This window comes from Cyprinodon tularosa, unplaced genomic scaffold, assembly GCF_016077235.1.
Source record: "Cyprinodon tularosa strain WSP-4 unplaced genomic scaffold, ASM1607723v1 ctg169, whole genome shotgun sequence".
In the NCBI taxonomy this organism is placed as follows: Eukaryota; Metazoa; Chordata; class Actinopteri; order Cyprinodontiformes; family Cyprinodontidae; genus Cyprinodon; species Cyprinodon tularosa.
Window position 1 is genome coordinate 542,293 of NW_024038523.1, and position 21,965 is coordinate 564,257.

Sequence of the window (21,965 nt, forward strand, 5' to 3'; positions counted from 1 at the left end):
GTGCTTTTTCAGTTGAATTTTACACAGACAAAAAAATCCCACAGTGAACCCATCAATGTTTAAGTTGATCTAATTTTATGTAAAAAAGAAAAAAAAAACTCACCTGCTCTGACTCGCACATCTAGCTTCGCTTCTTTGTAAATGACTCTTCATGGCTCATCTGATTAGATATTCTGTAAAGCAGCTTGCTGAGAGGTTAGGCTAGCAGCATTTTTCCGCTACATTCAGTGTAGTTAATCATGTTGAACCAAACTCACTGGATACGTTATATCCCTGTAAAACGCTAAGCTAAGTTAATCGTATCACTCAGGTTTAGTTCTGCACATTTTTAATCTGGGATTACTCCCACCTAATCTGTTCAGGGGATTAGGGCTGTTCAACAGAACTTTTTTAGCTGATTTGGTGAAGCGACAACTAGTGCCCGCCTACAAAAAGTCTGGTTTTAGCCAATTATGGTAAAAAAGGAAATAGCAGCAGACGCAGTAATACACCTGAAACCTTAGGCTTTTACGCCCCTGCTGCAGATACGCAAAGAGATACGCAAACAGATGTGCAAACAGATACGCAAGCAGGTACGCAAGCAGATACGCAAACAGATACGCAAACAGATACTCAAGCATATACGCAAACAGATAGGCAAGCATATACGCAAACAGATACGCAAACAAATACGCAAGCAGGTACGCAAGCACATACGCAAACAAATACGCAAGCAGATACACAAGCAGGTACGCAAGCAGATACGCAAACAAATACGCAAGCAGGTACGCAAGCAGATACGCAGGCAGATACGCAGGCAGATACGCAAGCAGGTACGCAAGCAGATACGCAAGCAGATACGCAAGCAGGTACGCAAGCAGATACGCAAACAGATACGCAAGCAGGTACGCAAACAGATATGCAGGTAGGTACGCAAACAGATATTTAAACAGATACGCAAGCACATACGCAAACAAATACGCAAGCAGGTACGCTAGCAGATACGCAAACAAATACGCAAGCAGATACGCAAGCAGATACGCAAACAGATACGGAAGCAGATTCGCAAGCAGATACGCAAGCAGATATGCAAACAGATACGCAAGCAGATACGCAAGCAGATACGCAAACAGATACGCAAGCAGATACGCAAACAGATACGCAAGCAGATACGCAAGCAGATACGCAAACAGATACGCAAGCAGATACGCAAGCAGGTACGCAAGCAGATACGCAAACAGATACGGAAGCAGATTCGCAAGCAGATACGCAAGCAGATACGCAAACAGATACGCAAACAGATACGCAAGCAGATAACTAAACAGATACGGAAACAGATACGCATAGCTTACCTGCTATAATTACACACAAAGGCAACATTTACGGTACTCTGATACCAGCCATAAAGATGCCTTGATTTAAGAAGACATAAGAAATTGGCTCCAAACGCCTTCACCACTTTGATTCAACTCTTAGATTTCTGGTGATCATCTCAAGAACCAAATATACTGTTAGTACTAATGGCAAAAAATGTAAAATGCCTGAAATGTTTTAATTCCTTCACTGATGTGTTTCTATTATCGCAACAGTTATTAATGCTTTACTTGTGGTTATGTAAATAAACTGACACACAGAAGGACATTTATTTGATTTTATATATCTCTAAAATGTTACCTTCTGTCTCCATTGGCTCTGCAGTCCCTTGGGACTCTCTCTCCATATTCTCAGGTAAGCATTTTCACTTTTAATCCTAGTAGCAGAGCAAGTCCCAAAAACTTAACTGTTTTCACGATGTTGCTCATTTTTCTTACCCTCCTGTTTTCATCTGAAAGTTTTAGCCCTTCTTATTTGTCCCTTTAGGACTATGACAATCCGGATGCCAAGCAGCACCGGTTCTCCATTCCAGGTTATATTGACTCCCCGACATACAGTCGTCAGGGCATGTCACCCATCACGCCTCGCTCTCCGCAGCACTTTGGCTACCCCGGTGAGAAAAGTACAGTTTTTTATTCAAATTTTCCAAGCTCTTTAACTCGACTTAAAAACATTCTTGTTTGGGAATCAACACCAACTTCAATGAATTTTATTGGGATTTTCTTGTGATGGATGAACACAAATAAGTCAATGTTTTTAGATCAGAAGGAAAAATATAAAAAACTACACTACACGAGGGTATTCCAGGTAAACACAGTGCAGCCATGTTGGTTCTGCTTCAGCCTTTCGCCTCTGGTTGATGTGTTGAGATCATAGACGTCTCTGCATTTCATTGGTCCAAAACATTTCTTTATGGAGGCTGATGTTTCTGGCAGTATAGATTTTTGGGAGTTTGTGAATCAAATCTCGCAACAATTCATCTTGCTTATACGGAAACCAAGAGCGGCCGTACTCGCCTTTTTTTTCCCCTCGCTTTCTCGAGATAATGACATAACTATTGCGTTATCACAAGAAAAACATTTATTGATTTTTCAAGATAACGAGATGATTAACTTGTATGAGTAATGAATGAGGCTGGCCAACAGCCCTGGATTCCCAGTCCATCCATGCCTGCGGGGCCCGTTGTGCAGTCGCGATACCGCTGGGTTTAGTTTTTTTTATTTCCTTTCACTCATTGCCAGGTCATGGTGGATGATTGGACTGCATTGCATACAGTAGAAACAAATCTGACTGTTTTTTAATGTATATCTTTAATCTGGACTCAGTTTGGGAGCTTAGTACCCCATTTACACTACCCTAAACTGATCCATGCCGAGACCGGTCCGAGCTCGGATCAGTTAACCAGGCCGAGCTCGGTTCTGACGACCGTTTAAACATCACGCTATCTCGGTTTCTCGCCTCCTAGTGACGATCTGCGGTATTACTGCCAGTATTGAGGGAGGAAATCAAGCAGTTGGTGGCGGTAATGCACCAAAAGTTGTTGGCCAACCGCCCTAAAACACAAGAAGAAGAAGACGAAGAACAAGGGAATCAATCAAATCAAAATGGCGACGCCCGTCACATTCAGAAAGTTATGCTTGATTATTATTGCTGTACTTCGGTGTTATTATTTAAAATGTTGCGTGGAGAAGATTTCGATTGTTGTTTATAGTTGTTCTTCTTCTTCTGTTTTGTGTTGGTTGGCAAGCAACGTCCGGAGAGGCATTATCGCCAACTACTGGAATGGAGTGTGAATCGCGATGTGCAGCCAGACGGAGATGACGCGTTCTGCTCATGCGATATTGTTCCACCTCTGGAACTGGTCTGCAGTTATTGTGGTTCGGTTGTGTCTAGCCCGGTTCAGTTCAGTTTGCTTTCCATTTAAACACCATAAGTTATCTCAGTTACTGAGCTCGGACTGGTCTCGGCGCGGTTTTTCAAGGGTAGTGTAAATGGGGTAAATGCATCTTGCACCCGTTACAGGCGTAACACCGGGGCATTGAAGGCATAGGTCTAATTGCTTATAAATCAGAAGTGAAAGCAAATCATCAAACCAACGTCGTCTCGTTACCTAAAAGTTAAACACAGGATTATTTACAGGATTACACATAGGCTGCCATGATTTATATTTCAATCGTTCTTTTTGTTGTCTTCTTCTCGTTTAATGTCAGTTATCCAACAACTTGTAGATGCAGTACTGCCACCAACTGGTAAGGAGTGGAACTGCTTCACTGGAGCTTTATAATCATATACTTTTGAGTCTTACTTGTAGATTAGTATTTTTGCTCGTAAATTTGTGATTTATACTTTAAAGTTGTAACTTCTAAACTCGTATTATCACAGATGAAATATCGGATGTCACATGTATGTATGAGCTGACAACAAGGAACGAATACATATCTTAAATTTTATTCTTTATCTTGAAATACATGAACTTCAGACAACGATATAAATGTTTTACTTATATCAATCCTGCCCAGTAGATGATTGGGGAACAAAGCAGGAACTGGTGAGAGTTTAAGCAGTGCAACATGCAGGTTAGGCAGAGAGAGACTATTAGAAATGGCATGTTGTTAAATCATGCTGATTAGAGACTTTGTAGCGAAGGCTTTTTGCCATGAAAGTATAAAAACCAGGTAGGACGTGTGACAACATGAGTCAAAACGAATCCCTATAAAAAACATTGATGTTTGTGCTGATAAACTGACAAATGTATAAAAGTATGAGGGTATGTGGCAATGTGGAGTTATTAATATTTATTACAAAACAAATGGGCATGTAATCCTTACTTTCATATATTTTTTATTAGTCCCAAAAGCCCTAAATGAGGTGACAGTATAGCTGCACCCTCTGAGGACAGAATGTTGCTATACTTGTTTGGCTGCTTCATTTGCTCCTTTGCTTACATTTCATGTTACTCTTACGCTTGTGCAGTGATACTATTGAATCTGCAATTGGAAACGTTCTTTAAACAAACCTTGTAGTATCTTACATTACACAAGTGGAAAAGTTATTCAGGTTCATTTGCTGATAATAACAGGAAATCTGAGTGCATTCATTTGCATGTCAACATCTTTTCCTCATGTTCATGTCTCCTTTACTCTGATTGGCTGTGGCTGGCTGCAGGCTCTGAGAGTGGCAGGAGTTCGCCCTATTATGGCCAAGATGGGCGATCAAGCACACCCACCACAAACCAGCCCCCTAAACATTTTCATGTTCCAGGTAGGCCTCCACATCTCCCCAACTGTAGCCTCCACCTCCCCCAACTATTTTGTTTCCTTTCAGCGGATCTCATAAATCGCAGTTTACTAACAAGAAATTAACCTGACGGTTAAAGTTTTGCTGATGCTGAAATTAATTCCAGTTGCCCTCTTTTGTGTGTCTCAACCTCCTCCTGTTAACCTCAGCAAAAATTCACAGCCTTCTTGCTCTTGCACGTTTCACCTCTTCATCTCCTGTTTCTCTCCTCAGCCACAGAGGACCCCAACATCTACAGGAAGCCGCCCATTTATAAGAGAACGGGTACAGTTCAGTTAGTCCCGCCTCAGCCTGCCCCGTCCCGTTCGTTTAGTTGTTCCATGGTGGTGCTCTTCGACTTTTGTGATGCTCCTCAGCATCATCATCAGTCATATCCCCGCTTTGCAGCAAGAATTCAGAACATTCAAAGCAGAGTCCTGCACGGGTCTGATTTTTCAAAAATGTATCCACCCGCACTCGTAGAGTTCTGATCCAAGACCCAACCCGTTACCGCAATTATCAATTCAGTTCAATTTCCGTTTATTTCTATAGCACCAATTCACAACAAGTCATCTCAAAGCACTTTAGAGTTCACCAGATCATCCAGTCAGATTGATTGAAAGTTTTCTATCTAAGGAAAACCAGTTGATTGCATCAACTCATTGACTCGAAGGCAATCCATCAAACTGAGCATGCCTGTAGCGACAGTGGAGAGGAAAACCCCCTTTTAACAGGAAGAAACCTCCAGCAGAACCAGGCTCAGTGTGAGCGGCCATCTGCTGAGGCCGACTGGGGTTCAAGGAGACAGAAGCAGACATAGAAAAAGAAGCATAGATACAAAAGGCAACTGTCAACCAGCTCCAGAGGGAGCCCTGTCCAGGAAACACACAGCCAGGGAGACGAGCTCCGAGCCAGCTCCCATGTCAGAGGATGAAGAGAGCACATCCAGTTAGTCACAGTCAGAAAAACAGGACTACACTGGAAAACAGGCCGACCTCCAACATCTAGAAACAAAGGTGTTGATGGCAGCAGCACAGCTGATATTTCTCTCCAGGATGGAGTCACAGCCAAACAGGAACAGACCAGATGAAGCTACTATGAGAAAAAGCAGAGAGAGCAGAACGTTAGAGATTGAACTAATAGATTCTGCAGAGTGGGAGAATAGAGATAGAATGAAGCAGAATGATGAAAAAGCCTATGTCCTCCAGCAGTCTAAGCCTATAGCAGCATAACTATAGAGATAGCTCAGGATAACCTGAGCCACTCTAACTATAAGCTTTATCAAAAAGGAAAGTTTTAAGCCTAGCCTTAAAAGTAGACAGGGTGTCTGCCTCACGGACTAAAACTGGTAGTTGGTTCCACAGGAGAGGAGCCTGATAACTAAAAGATCTGCCTCCCATTCTACTTTTAGAAATTCTAGGAACCACTAGTGAACCTGCAGATTGAGAGCGAAGTGCTCTGTTAGGAACATAAGGAACAATCAGATCTCTGATATAAGATGGAGCTTGGCCATTTAAAGGAATAGTACACCCAAAACATTATTAGCCTTCATTTTCTACTCACCCCCATGCTGAACAACACTCTGGAGTACTTTTTTGATATCTCAAATGCATCTGGAGATCTGGGAGGCTTCTTGCTGTCTGCTGACATTCAAATAATGGAGGTGCCCAGCGCCTGAGGCAGAAAGGTCCATAAAAGTCCACAAAAAACGTGTCAATATTCCTCCATACTGCTCGTCCAATGTATTCCAAGTGTCCTGAGTGGGTAGCGTCCAGAATTTACTCGAAACAAAGTCATTTAGAATGTTTTTAGATTTCCTAAAAGCGCGCACCTGCGCGTTCACGATGCTACGGAAGCCGGCAGACCAAACCAGATGAAAGTGCGCATTCAGCGTCTGCTCTGCCGATAATGCAAGCGTAGAAGAAGAAATGTGCTGTTTACCTGTGCAAAGAAAGAAACAACGAAAGAAAAATGTCTGAGGACTTCAGTGTTGAGGAAGAGCATGAGTTCTTTGCCAAGCTGAATGCGCACTTTCATCTGGTTTGGTCTGCTGCGGTTTCCGTAGCGTCGTGAACTCGCAGGCGCGCGCTTTCAGAAAATCCTATACACTACTGTTTATGCTCTAAAAACATTCTAAATGACTTCGTTTCGAGTAAATTCTGGATGCTACCCACTCAGGACACTTGGAATACATTGGACGAGCAGTATGGAGGAATATTGACACGTTTTTTGTGGACTTTTATGGACCTTTCTGCCTCAGGCGCTTGGCACCTCCATTATTTGAATGTCAGCAGACAGCAAGAAGCCTCCCAGATCTCCAGATGCATTTGAGATATCACAAAAGTACTCCAGAGTGTTGTTCAGCATGGGGGTGAGTAGAAAATGAAGGCTAATCATGTTTTGGGTGTACTATTCCTTTAAGGCTTTATATGTGAGAAGGAGGATTTTAAATTCTATTCTGGATTTAACAGGAAGCCAATGAAGAGAAGCCAGGATAGGAGAGATATGATCTCTCTTTTTCATTTTCATCAGAACTCTGGCTGCAGCATTTTGGATCAGCTGAAGGCTTTTAACTACAATTTGTGGACTTCCTGAATTATCCTCATTTAAAATGTGGCCGGGACCACTCTGACCCGTAAATAATAAAGTGCAACTCAACCCTCGATCGCAGAGTATAGCTACACACAGCTGTTCATAATAACAGAGGCAGAAAAGATCATTATGTCACGCTCACATGTAGTACACGCTGTGCTCACAGATTTAAAGCTGTAAATTTGCTGAAATAAGAAGGCTTGCCTCACTGTTTTCTGGATATTCTTCATTTTTTTTAAAGAAAGTATAAAAAACAAATCATCTTGTTTATTTATACCTGTTCCTGCACCCATCCAAAAAATATGGGGGGGTTTTCTACGCGTAGATGTATGTTTTATAGGGGCACCCGACCCGGTGCAGGACTCTGATTCCAAGGCGCTTGCTTAGAAGATCGGGGAGATCATTTGGATTTGTGAAAAGTTTCTAAACGTGGAAGAGCATGCTGAAAGCTTTACCACCCTGCTTCTGCATACAGTCAACGACAAGTTAGTGGTAGAAAGTAAAAGCAGAGGACCATGAATGAACGACAGGCATGAAGTGTGTGCCGTATCATCTGAGAACAGAACAGAGCCATTCAGAAAACAGCTGGAACTGAATTCCTTTTTAAATAGTTTACTTTGGAGCCAGTTTACTGTGTTTCATGTTGGATATTCTAACTCTGCATTTGTGTTTTCTGCTTATCCGACCGTCACAGAGGCAGAGTTAACACAAGATGCTTTTTAGCCATTTTCACAAATCATTAAACTCTAATGTTATTCAGCCATCTGTACAGCATGCTTCACTACATATTCAAAAGATTCACAGTCCTCTCGTAACGCTGCACTCCAAAAGGCTTTTGAGCTGAGAGCCGTACGATCTGCGGACTGATGATGGTTTATCTCCGTCCTCGTTGCGCATGCCTGTCTGTGCTGTGGGTTATTGGGTTTGTTGGACGTTCTCTTCCTCCTCTGTGTCTCAGCTTAAAGCATAATTTCATCACTGGTCACAATGTTTCTATAGAAAGATACTTTTCTTAATAAATAATTGTTATTTGCTTCTTGTATTTATTCTTAAATATGTAAAATAGATACCTAATTTGTTTCTCAGCTGCTGAGCAGAACATCAGTTTACTAGAAATCCTTTCTACACATGCAGTAATTTAAAAAGTTAAAAAGTTTAAGGTTATGTTGGTCAATGAGGTGCAATTTGATATAAAAATAATCTGTAGATGTCTGCAAAAAGCTTCTAATTCAATCCCTGTATTCCAAAAAAGTAAAAAAAAAACATAACCTGGATGACTGATGCTACGTTCAGACTGCAAGCAGCAGAGGCAGCAGAAGCAGCTAGTTTACATGCGTCTCGATGCTGTGCATGAAGATGCAGCAAAAGTTCCCGCAGCGCGTCTTAGCAGCTAAAGCAGCGCCTCATGAGTGTTGGGTTCAAAAATGTAGGTTTGTAAAAGAAGAACTAAAATACACAGTAAGGGATTTTCATACGGCTTCTGCAGAAGGAGAGACAATTGAACCCCAGACTCAAACAGACTGCCTCCCACTGGACCTCCTCTGCAGAGCATTTTATTAACAGCACATGACACATGGTTACAAACAGAGTATTGTTCTGACAGAACAATTGATGAGTTCATAAAGAGAGGATGCTCCCCTCTTGACTGAATCACAAGGCAGTGTGGTCTCCTGACTGAATCATGAGACAGGAGTGGAGCATCTCATTTCTACAATGTTTCATATGAACACACATTACTGTAATAATCATCATTGAATAAACCTAACAATGAGCTTCTGAGCATCTGATGCTCGCAACGTGCTTCACAAGCAGCAGATGCTGGAGTTGGAAAAATTAAACTTTTGCTGCTCAACCAATCAGAGAAGCTGATCTAAGAGCTGGCAGGGAAACAGACACAGCACTGCTGATGCACAGCGCTATGATCACTCCTGTGAAACAGTTTATTAACGCCTAAATTAACTTAAAATATCAAAACTTGAAGGCCAAATTTGTTTGCTTTTATTATTCTGGTGCCTGCAGTTTGGATTTCATACAGGTGCTGGTCATAAAATTAGAATATCATGAAAAAGTAGATTGATTTCAGTAATTCCATTTAAAAAGTGAAACTTGTATATTATATTCATACATTACATACAAACTCATATATTTCAGATGTTTATTTTGTTTAATTTTGATGATTACAAATGACAACAAATGAAAATCTCAAATTCATCATATCAGAAAATTAGAATATTACTGAAGACCAATAAAAACAAAGGATTTATAGAAATGTTGGCCAACTGAAAAGTATGAACATGAAAAGTATGAGCATGTACAGCACTCAGTATTTAGTTGGGCCTCCTTTGGCCTGTATTACTGCAGCAATGCGGCGTGGCATGGAGTCGATCAGTCTGTGGCACTGCTCAGGTGTTATGATAGCCCAGGTTGCTCTAATAGTGGCTTTTAGCTCTTCTGAATTGTTGGGTCTGGTGTATTGCATCTTCTTCTTCACAATACCCCATAGATTTTCTATGGGGTTAAGGTCAGGAGAGTTTGCTGGCCAATTAAGCACAGGGATACCATGGTCCTTCAACCAGGTACTGGTAGCTTTGGCACTGTGTGCAGGTGCCAAGTCCTGTTGGAAAATGAAATCTGCATCTCCAAAAAGTTGGTCAGCTGCAGGAAGCATGAAGTGCTCTAAAACTTCCTGGTATGTGGCTGCGTTGACCCTGGACCTCAGAAAACACAATGGACCAACACCAGCAGATGACATGGCACCCCAAACCATCACTGACTGTGGAAACTTTACACTGGACTTCAAGCAACGTGGATGAAGTGCCTCTCTTCTTTTCCTCCAGACTCTGGGACCTTGATTTCCAAAGGAAATGCAAAATTTACTTTCATCAGAGAACATGACTTTGGACCACTCACCAGCAGTCCAGTCCTGTTTCTCTTTAGCCCAGGCAAGACGCTTCTGACGCTGTCTGTGGTTCAAGAGTGGCTTGACACAAGGAATGCGACAGCAGAAACCCATGTCTTTCATACGTCTGTGTGTGGTGGTTCTTGAAGCACTCACTCCAGCTGCAGTCCACTCTTTGTGAATCTCCCCCACATTTTTGAATGGGTTTTGTTTCACAATCCTCTCCAGGGTGCGGTTATCTCTCTTGCTTGTACACTTTTTTCGACCACATCTTTTCCTTCCCTTCGCCTCTCTATTAATGTGCTTGGACACTGAGCTCTGTGAACAGCCAGCCTCTTTAGCGATGACCTTTTGTGTCTTGCCCTCCTTGTGCAAGGTGTCGATGGTCGTCTTTTGGACAACTGTCAAGTCAGCAGTCTTCCCCATGATTGTGTAGCCTATAGAACTAGACTGAAAGACCATTTAAAGGCTTTTGCAGGTGGTTTGAGTTAATTAGCTGATTAGAGTGTGGCACCAGGGGCCATCAATTTTGAACCTTTTCACAATATTCTAATTTTCTGATATGATGAATTTGAGATTTTCATTTGTTGTCATTTGTAATCATCAAAATTAAACAAAATAAACATCTGAAATATATGAGTTTGTATGTAATGTATGAATATAATATACAAGTTTCACTTTTTAAATGGAATTACTGAAATCAATCTACTTTTTCATGATATTCTAATTTTATGACCAGCACCTGTATATAAAAAATGATTCCAACCTTCTGCTGTTGAAGGGGATTCCCAGTGACAGCGCAGCGCCGGTGTACGGGGATCTGAGCGGCTCTAATAGCGAAATAATAGTTGAAGGCAGGATGGTAATCTTACTGAGCCCCTAAAGGGACACGGAGGAAAAATTAAACTTTTGCGAGATTCCGCAATACTTTTGCGTGATCTTGCAAAAACGTTTTGAGAAATATCGCAAAAGGTTTTCCCATGTCAGCGAATCGGAATTAAAACAGACACACAACAGTGGAGGCGCAAAGTGTACCGCTATGGTAGGATAATACGCCCAGGTGTCAGCTACAAGCATGGAGGATGATTTGGAGAGGTTCTTAATTTCTGGAGAAGTCCCAAAAGACGACATTACACGAATGAAGAGCGACAATGTCAGTATGCAATCCTACGGGCCCCCTAAAGGGACACGGAGGAAAAAATAAACTTTTGCGAGATTCCGCAATACTTTTGCGTGATCTTGCAAAAACGTTTTGAGAAATATCGCAAAAGGTTTTCCCATGTCAGCGAATCGGAAGTAAAACAGACACACAACAGTGGAGGCGCAAAGTGTACCGCTATGGTAGGATAATACGCCCAGGTGTCAGCTACAAGCATGGAGGATGATTTGGAGAGGTTCTTAATTTCTGGAGAAGTCCCAAAAGACGACATTACACGAATGAAGAGCGACAATGTCAGTATGCAATCCTACGGGGCCCCTAAAGAGACATGAAGGAAAAAATTTACTTTGCGAGATCCCGCAATAATTTTGCGCGATCTGGCAAAAGTATTGTAGCCCCGTGAGACCATCCTGATCTCGCGAGCTTTCAAGGTTTCACTCGCATATCAGTCTGGCTACTTTCCGTTAAAGAAAATTTCGAGCCGTTCACCAAACGAACGTCCAATCAGCGTTGGCTTTGAGGCGGGTTGAGGTGTGACGCAACGAGAAGCGCGACAGTTTAGTCTAAAGAACATGGCGGCTTCAGCCGATGAAACTAGCGTTAGCGTGGCTTACGAGCAAGTTTTATCGGAATTACAGAGTATTTCTTCACTGAAAGAAGAGCAAAACACCGCTCTGGAGGCTTTTCTCAGAGGAAAAGATGTTTTTGCTCTTCTCCCGACCTGTTTCGGCAAGAGTTTGATCTATCAATTGGCTCCTCTTCATCGTCGCTCTGTTAGTACGTCATATGCTTCGTTGATCTGATTGGTTTATTTGGCCCGTCTATCACCAACATAGGCCAATCAGCTAACCAGTATTTTCACCCCTTCCCAAATTACTTCTACGGAAGGTTTCCAGATGGATATGCGGAGCAAATCCATCTGGCGGAGTCAGGTTAAAAGTATTACGGGATCTGGCAAAAGTTTATTTTTTCCCTCCATGTCCCTTTAGCGGCTCCGTATAATCTTAATAAACTGACTGCACAGATGAAATTTACAGGTTGACTTTCTCACTTAAAAACATATTAAACTACTTTTTACTAATCGATCACAGCAAATATAGCTGCCCTTGTTACAGGCAAAGAAAGCATAGGGTAGCTCCGCCCACCTTACGACCGCGCAGCTACATCAGCAAAGATGCTTCAGTGTTCAGTTCAGCATCCGAAATAAACTTGCACAAAATGAAGCAGCACACACCTTTTTGCTGCTCCTGCTGCGTGCGGTCTGAACGTAGCACAAGAATCTTTACCAGCTTTAATCTCTGTAATGTGTTGATTGCATGTAAAAGGCCTTAGGACATTTGTGGTAATAAAAAAAGGAGTTCAGACTGGCTCCTTGATGTTCACACTTGGATTCTTCAGGTTTTTTTTTTGACAGAGAAAACAGATTTTATGTGATTGAGCAACACAAAGTAGGTAATAAAAGTGAAGGGGAAGGTAAATAAACCATTCTGATCTATTTTTTTTATAATATCCCTGATAAAGGTTCTGCTGCCACCGTGTTTTATGGTGGGAAAGTTGATTTTTACCTTTACATCCTTTTTTTTTTTTCATTTTGATGTGTCCCTTGAGAAGAGCTTGATGGAAACAGCAACATTTGAATCAACTTAACTAAATTTCACCGGAAAGTTTTTAATCCTTTTTTGAGTTTACAGTAGTAGCCATTCAAAATTTCTCCACTTTCCTTGTCTGGTCCCCTGCAATTCCTTGTTAAACATCAACCTTTGTACTAAAATATTCTTCCTGTCATGATTTATGGACATTAAGATCTAAAGTTGGCTGGAAGTTGGAGGGGATTTTCTGGGAGTTGCAGGGTAGTAGGCTGGTGTTTGACTGGGAGGGTCCATTTTGAATGCTGCTACTGTAAATATGCTAAAGAGGAGATGGAAAAATATTTTTAATAACAAGTTGTGACTTAACAATTATTTACCAACCATGACCGATCAGCTGGTGTCCTGAATGCAGCACTAGAATCACACGTCTAACATCGCTGGTAATTTTTTTTCTTTTTTTCCCAGTGTTTTATTGTCATTACATTGTCACAAGTATAGAGCAACAAAAGGAACACTCTGCATTTAACCCATCCCCTTGGGGAGCAGTGGGCTGCCATTGTGCGGCGCCCGGGGAGCAGTGTGGGGTTAAGGATCTTTGCTCAGGGAGCCAGAGTGGCAGTCTGTGGGAGTGGGGGCTCAAACTCAAAACCTCAGGATTCCAAGCTCTATGCCCTGACCACTAGGCCGCCGCTCCCCCTTTATAATCAACTTGCTAAATCTACCTCTTGTTTACTAAAGCCGGGCTTTATGTCAGCGTATGACGACATTAAGCTTTTCTTCTTGTTGTGAATTTGCCTGCATGGATGGAAACGTGAATAACTCACATTTTATTTTTTCCAACTTTCTAAAAGTTCACTCCCGTTTAAATATGAAATTATTACATACTGATCAATAAATGATAAGCGTGACGTCACGGTGCGGTATCGGCTGTTGATCAAGTCCTAATGCAATCCAAGTCATCTTGAAAACATTCTTCTTCCAAATGTTGGCTACATATTACGTTTTTTTTCTCTGGCCAGAAGTTCAAAGTTCTTTAAGTTGGCAATCAAACGACGAACCCGTGCATGGAGGATCCGATGTATTCCAGCATCCAGCTGCCATGCACGTGGGCATTGTCAGTTTCACTATAGCTCTGGTGAATTTCAATGGTGAAGTCCTCTGGAAATCTTCAATAATTGTTGTTGATTGGAGATGTGTCTAGTACAGGGGTTGGCAACCCAAACTGCTCAAAGACCCATATTGGACCAAAAGAAAAATAATAATCTGTCTGGAGCCGCAAAAATGTAAAAGCCTTATATAAGCCTCGTATAGCAACACAACTAAGTGTTTTATCCCACTATAGAAAAGGACTATATGGGCTTAAATATATAATAAGCATTCACGAGTAAATGTTTATCCTGAAGCAAATGTCACATAGCAGCCTGAGGTGACGGAGGAACAGTCGCTTCACCAAGTGCTGCTTCACCACCTTCACTGCGCGGCTTAAGTTTTCCTGCAATGATGAAATTATAGAAACACAATAAAGAAATCTTTCTATGGTGGACGTGTTTCTGTTGGGAGGAGTTTATTAAGTCATGAGGAACCAAGCAGGAAGTGACATCAGAGCTGTGCTCTCTAACCCCGAAATCCCACATCCTCCGTCACCATCGTTCCTTGGTCTGATTAATATTTTTAGGATTTGGGGGAAAAAATGGAAGAAAGTTCAGAAACCTGCATCAAAGTGCTGCCTGTTGGATCTGTGGACGGTTTTCCATCCTTGCAACAAAACTAGCAGCAGTAGTGGAGTTTGGAGATGCAATCCACTTCTTAAATCTATCTTTGCGCTCCTCTAATTTATCCTGCAATCGCACTTTTTCTCTCCCTCCAGGCTTGGTGGTGGGCTGCAGATTTAGCCTTCCCTGGAAATGCCTTTCTAAATTTTTCTTTTTTTTTTTTTTACACTCTCTCATTACAAAGCAAAAATACAGGCAATCGTTCAGCATTGATAATGAAAGCGAGTGAGTCGGCCTATTTGAATCCTCTTTTCTCATCAGCTATCTTCCTTTTTTTCCCTTTGGGATTAATATTCTGAGACATACCTGCAGCTTTGTTAGCCTGGCACAGCGCCGCGCCGGTTCCAAGTTATGATCACTGATCTCTATGGCTTTGACGCAAATTATTGTTTACATTTATTTATAATACAAATGTTTAAAGCATTGGAAAACATTATGTTTTGTTTGCAACCTGCACACCATATAAAAAAAAAAAAATCGATTTTCATAAATTTTTGAAAAAGCTCCAGGGAGCCACAAGGGGGAGCTAAAGAGCCGCAAGTTGCCGACCCCTGGTCTAGTAGTTCCCATTGATTTTGCTTGTAAAGCGGGGAGAATGGCGCTAGGCTTACCGCACCGTGACGTCACTGCTGGAAGATGGAAGGAGGGAGGGGCTACTATATTTGGGTAAAAATTTTTTACTGATTAACGCTAAATTCATTAAATCACTGCAAACATATTAGCTTTAGGTATAAATAATGATCCATTGGTTATTCCTTGCTGACCGGACTTTTTTTTTTTAACCCTTATTAAAACCTCTTCACTACTTCCTCCCTGGACCTGTCTTGCTTCCTTAGGCTTTCATGATGCTGTTTATTTGTTTTCTCCAACAAACCTCTGAGGGCTTCACAGTAAAGCTATATTTATACTCAGAATAAAGCACTGACAGGATGTGTTTACTGATGAGGTGACCTCTAAATGCAACCGCAGGAACCAGATTGTATTTGCTAATATAGAAATAAGTTCCGGTAAATGAAATATTTGGATTGCTAATTCTATTTTCCTTCCTCTTCATAACAAAGATCTTCCATATTCAGACATATGTACATATATAAAAAAAAAAACATATTAAAAAAAGAGCAGTTATGACGTCATTAACTGCTGGTAATTAATTCTCTTTTTACTTTCAGCTCTTTGCAGATTTAAATCTCAAAACAAACATTCTTTTTTTATTGAATCAAGGCCAGTAATGAATAAATAATTTAGCCAGTTTGCCAAACATAACGGGGGAAAAAAAGCTTTGTGGTCGTCCTAACAAGGCCGTCACATTCTCACATCTCCATCAGAAATGCTCTAATAATGTTTCCCTTTGCTTTCTGCCTTCTTTTTATTGCATCCAATCACTTTTATTCACTTCCCTCCTCCCTCTGCTCCACTTTACACGGTGACCTTGGCACTGTAAGTATCCCCCTCCTCTCAGTCTCAGTAGATAGATGGTTTTTCATGTGTGTCTCTCTGTGTTTAGTTGAGCTGAAAGTACTGAATGTGTCATCAAGGAGAGCATGGCATCGTTCGTCATGTACATGCTGTGGGTAGTCAATGGGTTATAGATCCAGGCTAGTATAGCTAATGGCTGGCAGAATGATGAATGATGTATGTGTCTTTACGCTGCGTTTCTTATCCGCCATTCCCATCCATCGACTGGGCAGAGCGGCGTTAGCGTCCTGACATTGCAGTGCTTGTAAAATGACCATGTGCTCCAGGCTAAGCTGTAACTGAAGCCACTTTAAACGGTTTCTCTCCTGCCTGCTATTGGCTGAAAATATTGATCTACTGACAGAAAATAGTGGATGCAGTGACTTGGAAAAGCAGGGTAGAATTATACTAACAAGTGAAGTCCCATCCTTACACAGAGATTGTAGTGACCTTACACAATCGTTCTGATCTGAAAGACAAATGTGATTACCGGTAGGTCTGGATGTAACCAGGCAGCGTTAAAAGGACAGAATTTTGTTGGCCTTCGTTGTTCTGAATTTCCCTTGAAATATACAATACTGGTAGCCTACTTCCACTTAGCCTGCCTCAAATAAAATTTCGCTGTGATGGCAGAACAGCTTCCATTAATTTTTTAAAAAACGTTGTTTCGCGAGTCAGTTTGGCCAAAATTCCATAGTGTCTTTTTTTTTTTTTACGTATTGCCGTGCAGAAAAATTGCAGCTGCTGGAAGATGTCTGCATACTATTCTGTATACTGTTATGTATACTGTACTGTATGTATACTGTACTTTTTCAATAAATGAATTCTGGCCTCCTTCCAATAATGGCCTTGACCAAGATGTACCTGAGTGAAATAAAGGCCACGTCCTATATTAGAGGATTTACGGTGTATATATATATATATATATATATATATATTATTTTGAATTACTTTTTTCTGGCAGTGCAACTGTTTACAGAAGAGAAAAAAAATAAGATTGTAAGTACAAATAAGATATAAGAATAAAATAAGATAAGAATAAAATAAAAATAAGAATAAAATATGGGTGAGATAAGGATGAAATGTGTGTACTACCTAAATAATAAGTAAAAGTTAAATATTTTATTAGCATTCGCATTAGCATTTCCAAAATGAATCACAAACTGCTTGAGAAGCTTTTCTACAATGATAACTGGATTAAAATAGATAATGTTTAATAAATGTATTTGTGTTTAATAACTCTTTATGCAGATAAACATACATTTTGAACCGTAGGCCTACTTAATAGGTCATGATGAACTGTTTACAGTCAGCTGCTTTGTTTCAGTCAGTCCAACCTCTATTGCTCCTTTTTCCAACCGTCACTCAGGCATCATTGTAATGTCCTGTGAGACAGCAAGGGCTGCTTGGTAATGTCAAAATGGGGAAAACATCACCATTTTATCTTAGTTCTGTGTTATAGAGGGTTGTTTATGTTGGTAGTCTGTTCATGCACAGCTATGAGAAGAACGTTTCACCAGGTGGCTATAAGGGAACAAGAAATTCTTTCTTGTATAGCATAGTCTTAAAGCATGGTGGTTAAACATTGGTTTTAGCTTGAGTTACTTGTTCGCAAACACGCTAGAATATCAATTACAGACAGTTCCATCTGATCCATATGCTGCCAATATAGCATAATTAGGCGGCTCTTATTGGCCGCTCAGGGAAATATAGAGAAAAAGCTGTAATGCTGAAGCATAATTTTACTTTAAAGTAAAATATAAACAAAATCAATCTTAGATTGAAAGTAATGTATGCAAAATTGATCAAATGTTCCATTTTGTAATTAGAAACTGATTTGTGTTTTATGGAGTAAAAGTGACTGAATACCTTTTTGATTTTTTTGATGATTGGACTGTCTAATAACTTTCTTTCTTATTAACCGCGACTAACTACTTTTCCTTGGGTACAATTATGATGTTACATTGCACATTGCCTGATCTTTAATTTCCAAATAAAGAAGAGGTAAACGGTGCTATAAATTAAGAGTTGCTGAAGATCAGAGATTGCAGAAGCACTGTTAAGAAGACCTGAGTGAAGTTGCCCCCCCCCCCACCTTCTTCAAATCCGACAAAATTAGTGTCAAACGTTTGTGCAGGAAAAATTTTTACTTTGTGCCGCTATCGTTTTAAAGATATAAAGAAATATTTCTAGAGGTCATCAAAGGTCAACCAGCCCCCCCCACCACCTTTTTCAAATCAGACGAAATGGGTGTCAATTAACTCAGCTCCGTTTGTGCAGCAAAAATTGTCATTTGTGCTGCTTTGGATTTGAAGATATTAATGAAAATGTAAAGGTCAAAAGGTCAACCAGCCCCCCCACCTTCTTCAAATTACAAAAAATTGGTGTCAAACATTTGTGCTCCGTTTGTGCTGCTTTGTGCAGCAAAAATGTTTGTTTGTGGCGCTTTCATTTTAAAGATATAAAGAGATGTTTCTAGAGGTCATCAAAGGTCAACCAGCCCCCCCACTTTCTTCAAATCTTCAAATCCAAAGCAGCACAAATGAAAATTTTTGCTGCACAAACGGAGCTGAGTTAATTGACACCCATTTCATCTGATTTGAAGAAGGTGGGGGGGGCTGGTTGACCTTTGATGACCTCTAGAAATATTTCTTTATATCTTTAAAAATTTTTGCTGCACAAAAGTAGCACAAACGTTTGACACTAATTTTGTCTGATTTGAAGAAGGTGGGGGGGCCAACTTCACTCAGGTGTTAAGAAGTGCTAATTAGCTCAGTTTCCCCCAAAATGTGTCTAAGTTTGGGAAAGAAACCCCTGGAATAATGCGCGAGTATGAGAAATTGCTTAGGAAACTTGCAGACTTACAGGAGCCATCAAGATATTTAGACAGGTATGGGGCATTACAGGCTAACAAAAGAGGCCAAACGACCCCCATTCCACAGGGGTGGACCCGTTCGTCCGTTTCAATTTGCATGTTTTCAAAACAAAAACAAGGCTTTGTTGGGCTACTGGATAAAACCTGGAACTCAACGCTATTTTTGACATTTTGAATTGAAAAAGCTTCCTGGATGAGAAGCGAAACATCATCAAACTTGGAAACAGTCCATTGGATTGTTTTTAACTTTTTCTGGAGCTCCCATTTTGGTCTAGCATGAAGCAAAGGGAAGGCTTGTTGAAGATGACCACACACTAATGGTTAAATATGGCATCCTGTAAACTCATTTTATCTTCCACTGATTTATTATACGCAAATTTAAGGTTAGTTACACTATATTGCCAAAAGTATTTGCTCACCCATCCAAATTATTGGAATCAGGTGTTCCAATCACTTCCATGGCCACAGGTGTATAAATTCAAGCACCTAGGCATGCAGACTGTTTTTACAAACATTTGTGAAAGAATGGGTCGCTCTCAGGAGCTCAGTGAATTCCAGCGTGGAACTGTGATAGGATGCCACCTGTGCAACAAATCCAGTCGTGAAATTTCCTCGCTCCTAAATATTCCACAGTCAACTGTCAGCTGTATTATAAGAAAATGGAAGTGTTTGGGAACGACAGCAACTCAGCCACGAAGTGGTAGGCCACGTAAACTGACGGAGCGGGGTCAGCGGATGCTGAAGCGCATAGTGCGAAGAGGTCGCCAACTTTCTGCAGAGTCAATCACTACAGACCTCCAAACTTCATGTGGCCTTCAGATTAGCTCAAGAACAGTGCGCAGAGAGCTTCATGGAATGGGTTTCCATGGTCGAGCAGCTGCATCCAAGCCATACATCACCAAGTGCAATGCAAAGCGTCGGATGCGGTGGTGTAAAGCACGCCGCCACTGGACTCTAGAGCAGTGGAGACGCGTTCTCTGGAGTGACGAATCGCGCTTCTCCATCTGGCAATCTGATGGACGGGTCTGGGTTTGGCGGTTGCCAGGAGAACGGTACTTGTCTGACTGCATTGTGCCAAGTGTAAAGTTTGGTGAAGGGGGGATTATGGTGTGGGGTTGTTTTTCAGGAGCTGGGCTTGGCCCCTTAGTTCCAAGGAAAGGAACTCTGAATGCTTCAGCATACCAAGACATTTTGGACAATTCCATGCTCCCAACTTTGTGGGAACAGTTTGGAGCTGGCCCCTTCCTCTTCCAACATGACTGTGCACCAGTGCACAAAGCAAGGTCCATAAAGACATGGATGACAGAGTCTGGTGTGGATGAACTTGACTGGCCTGCACAGAGTCCTGACCTCAACCCGATAGAACACCTTTGGGATGAATTAGAGCGGAGACTGAGAGCCAGGCCTTCTCGTCCAACATCAGTGTGCGACCTCACAAATGCGCTTCTGGAAGAATGGTCAAAAATTCCCATAAACACACTCCTAAACCTTGTGGACAGCCTTCCCAGAAGAGTTGAAGCTGTTCTAGCTGCAAAGGGTGGACCGACGTCATATTGAACCCTATGGATTAGGAACGGGATGTCACTTAAGCTCATATGTGAGTCAAGGCAGGTGAGCAAATACTTTTGGCAATATAGTGTATTTCTGTAAAATACAAGATTTTCCAACTGCAGTAAAAAGATTGCATCATTTCTACATTTCAATTAGGGATGCATGATATAATCGGCCCCCTATCGGTATCGGCCTTAAAACTGAATATCGGAAATCGGCCACCCCACAGATATTTAACCCGATATTTGATCAGCTTCTGAGTTTCTAAAGTCTAAAAAAAAAAAAAAAAAATACTACTTCTTCTTCTTCCTCAAAAACTTCTTTTTTACAGACTTAAAAACTTCTAAAGACGAGGGAAAAAATATTGATACATTAAAATATCCCAATATCTTCATATGCTGATATATTGCAATTTAAAAACACCATATCAATCTCTTTTACTAATGAAATATTGCTATATGTCATCGTTATGCTACGAAATCCCTCGAAAATTCACGAGATTTCGCCATATTTTTAATGTCGATATATTGACGCGGTATCAATCTATTTTACTAACAAAATCTCACAAGAATTTGCAAAATATCACGAGAGTTTGTAACAGAACGATGAAATTTCACGAGATTTTGAAAGTAAAATAGATCGATACCGCGTTTTAAAAAATCTATTTGATATCAGCATATGAAAATATATTTGACTATATTATTTTTCAAAGTGTCAGAAATGGATAACAAAACTGCTATTTTCAATGACTACTTATTTTTGTCCAGCTTTAACATCGGTATCGATATCGGTTATCGGCTACATGAGTTTTAAAATATCGGATATCGGCCAAAATTCCAATATCGTGCATCCCTAATTTCAATTTTGATTTAGATGTTTATCATCAAAATCTCACGAGGTAGAAAACCTCCTGATCTTACAGTCATTATATTTTTTTTCTTTTTTACAGATAATATGGAAACAGCCACTAAAAGCAGAACTAGTGAGGATATCCTCCGATCCTCCAGTCTGTCCACCTACTCTCCAGAGCCATACATGCAGTCTGAGTCGGACTATTACCCATACACCAGCTCCCCAAGAGGTAAAGAACGCGCTAACGTCAAATGGGGAAAACTGCTTCTTATGTGTCTGATTTACATATTTAATTATTAATCATCCTTTCCTGACTGTTGTTGCTTTGTGCTTCACTCTGAGCTCTATTTTCATACAAGGGAAATCTCTTTTATGCCATTTTTTTTCTTATCAGCCTATTGGGCACCAAGAAGACGCTTCTCGACTGGAGGAGATGAAGAGAGTTGGAGTCAGGGTCTTCAAAGAGTACGAGCTTCATTTTGGTTAAAATCTCCTTTAAAAAAAGATTACAGTGACAGTTCTCTAAAAAGTCTCTGTTTTGGCAAAATTCACCTTTGTTACCTTTGCAAAGTTAAAAATCTTCCTTTCCTCC

At 40.8% G+C, this 21,965-nt stretch overlaps 1 protein-coding gene across 13 annotated transcripts in view; it reads left to right on the forward strand.

Annotated features, from left to right (window-relative positions):
• ablim3 (actin binding LIM protein family, member 3) overlaps nt 1-21,965 on the forward strand; it is a 106,010-nt gene that overhangs the window by 78,532 nt on the left and 5,513 nt on the right. For 2 of the 13 annotated variants that reach the window (XM_038281236.1, XM_038281247.1), the window contains 6 exons: nt 1,678-1,707; nt 1,840-1,975; nt 4,519-4,614; nt 4,864-4,914; nt 21,471-21,602; nt 21,768-21,838. In XM_038281236.1, coding sequence (XP_038137164.1) covers nt 1,678-1,707; nt 1,840-1,975; nt 4,519-4,614; nt 4,864-4,914; nt 21,471-21,602; nt 21,768-21,838 — 516 coding nt within the window. The remainder of the gene's footprint in view (nt 1-1,677; nt 1,708-1,839; nt 1,976-4,518; nt 4,615-4,863; nt 4,915-21,470; nt 21,603-21,767; nt 21,839-21,965) is intronic. The other 11 variants (XM_038281239.1, XM_038281249.1, XM_038281238.1 and 8 more) reach the window with 10 other exon arrangements.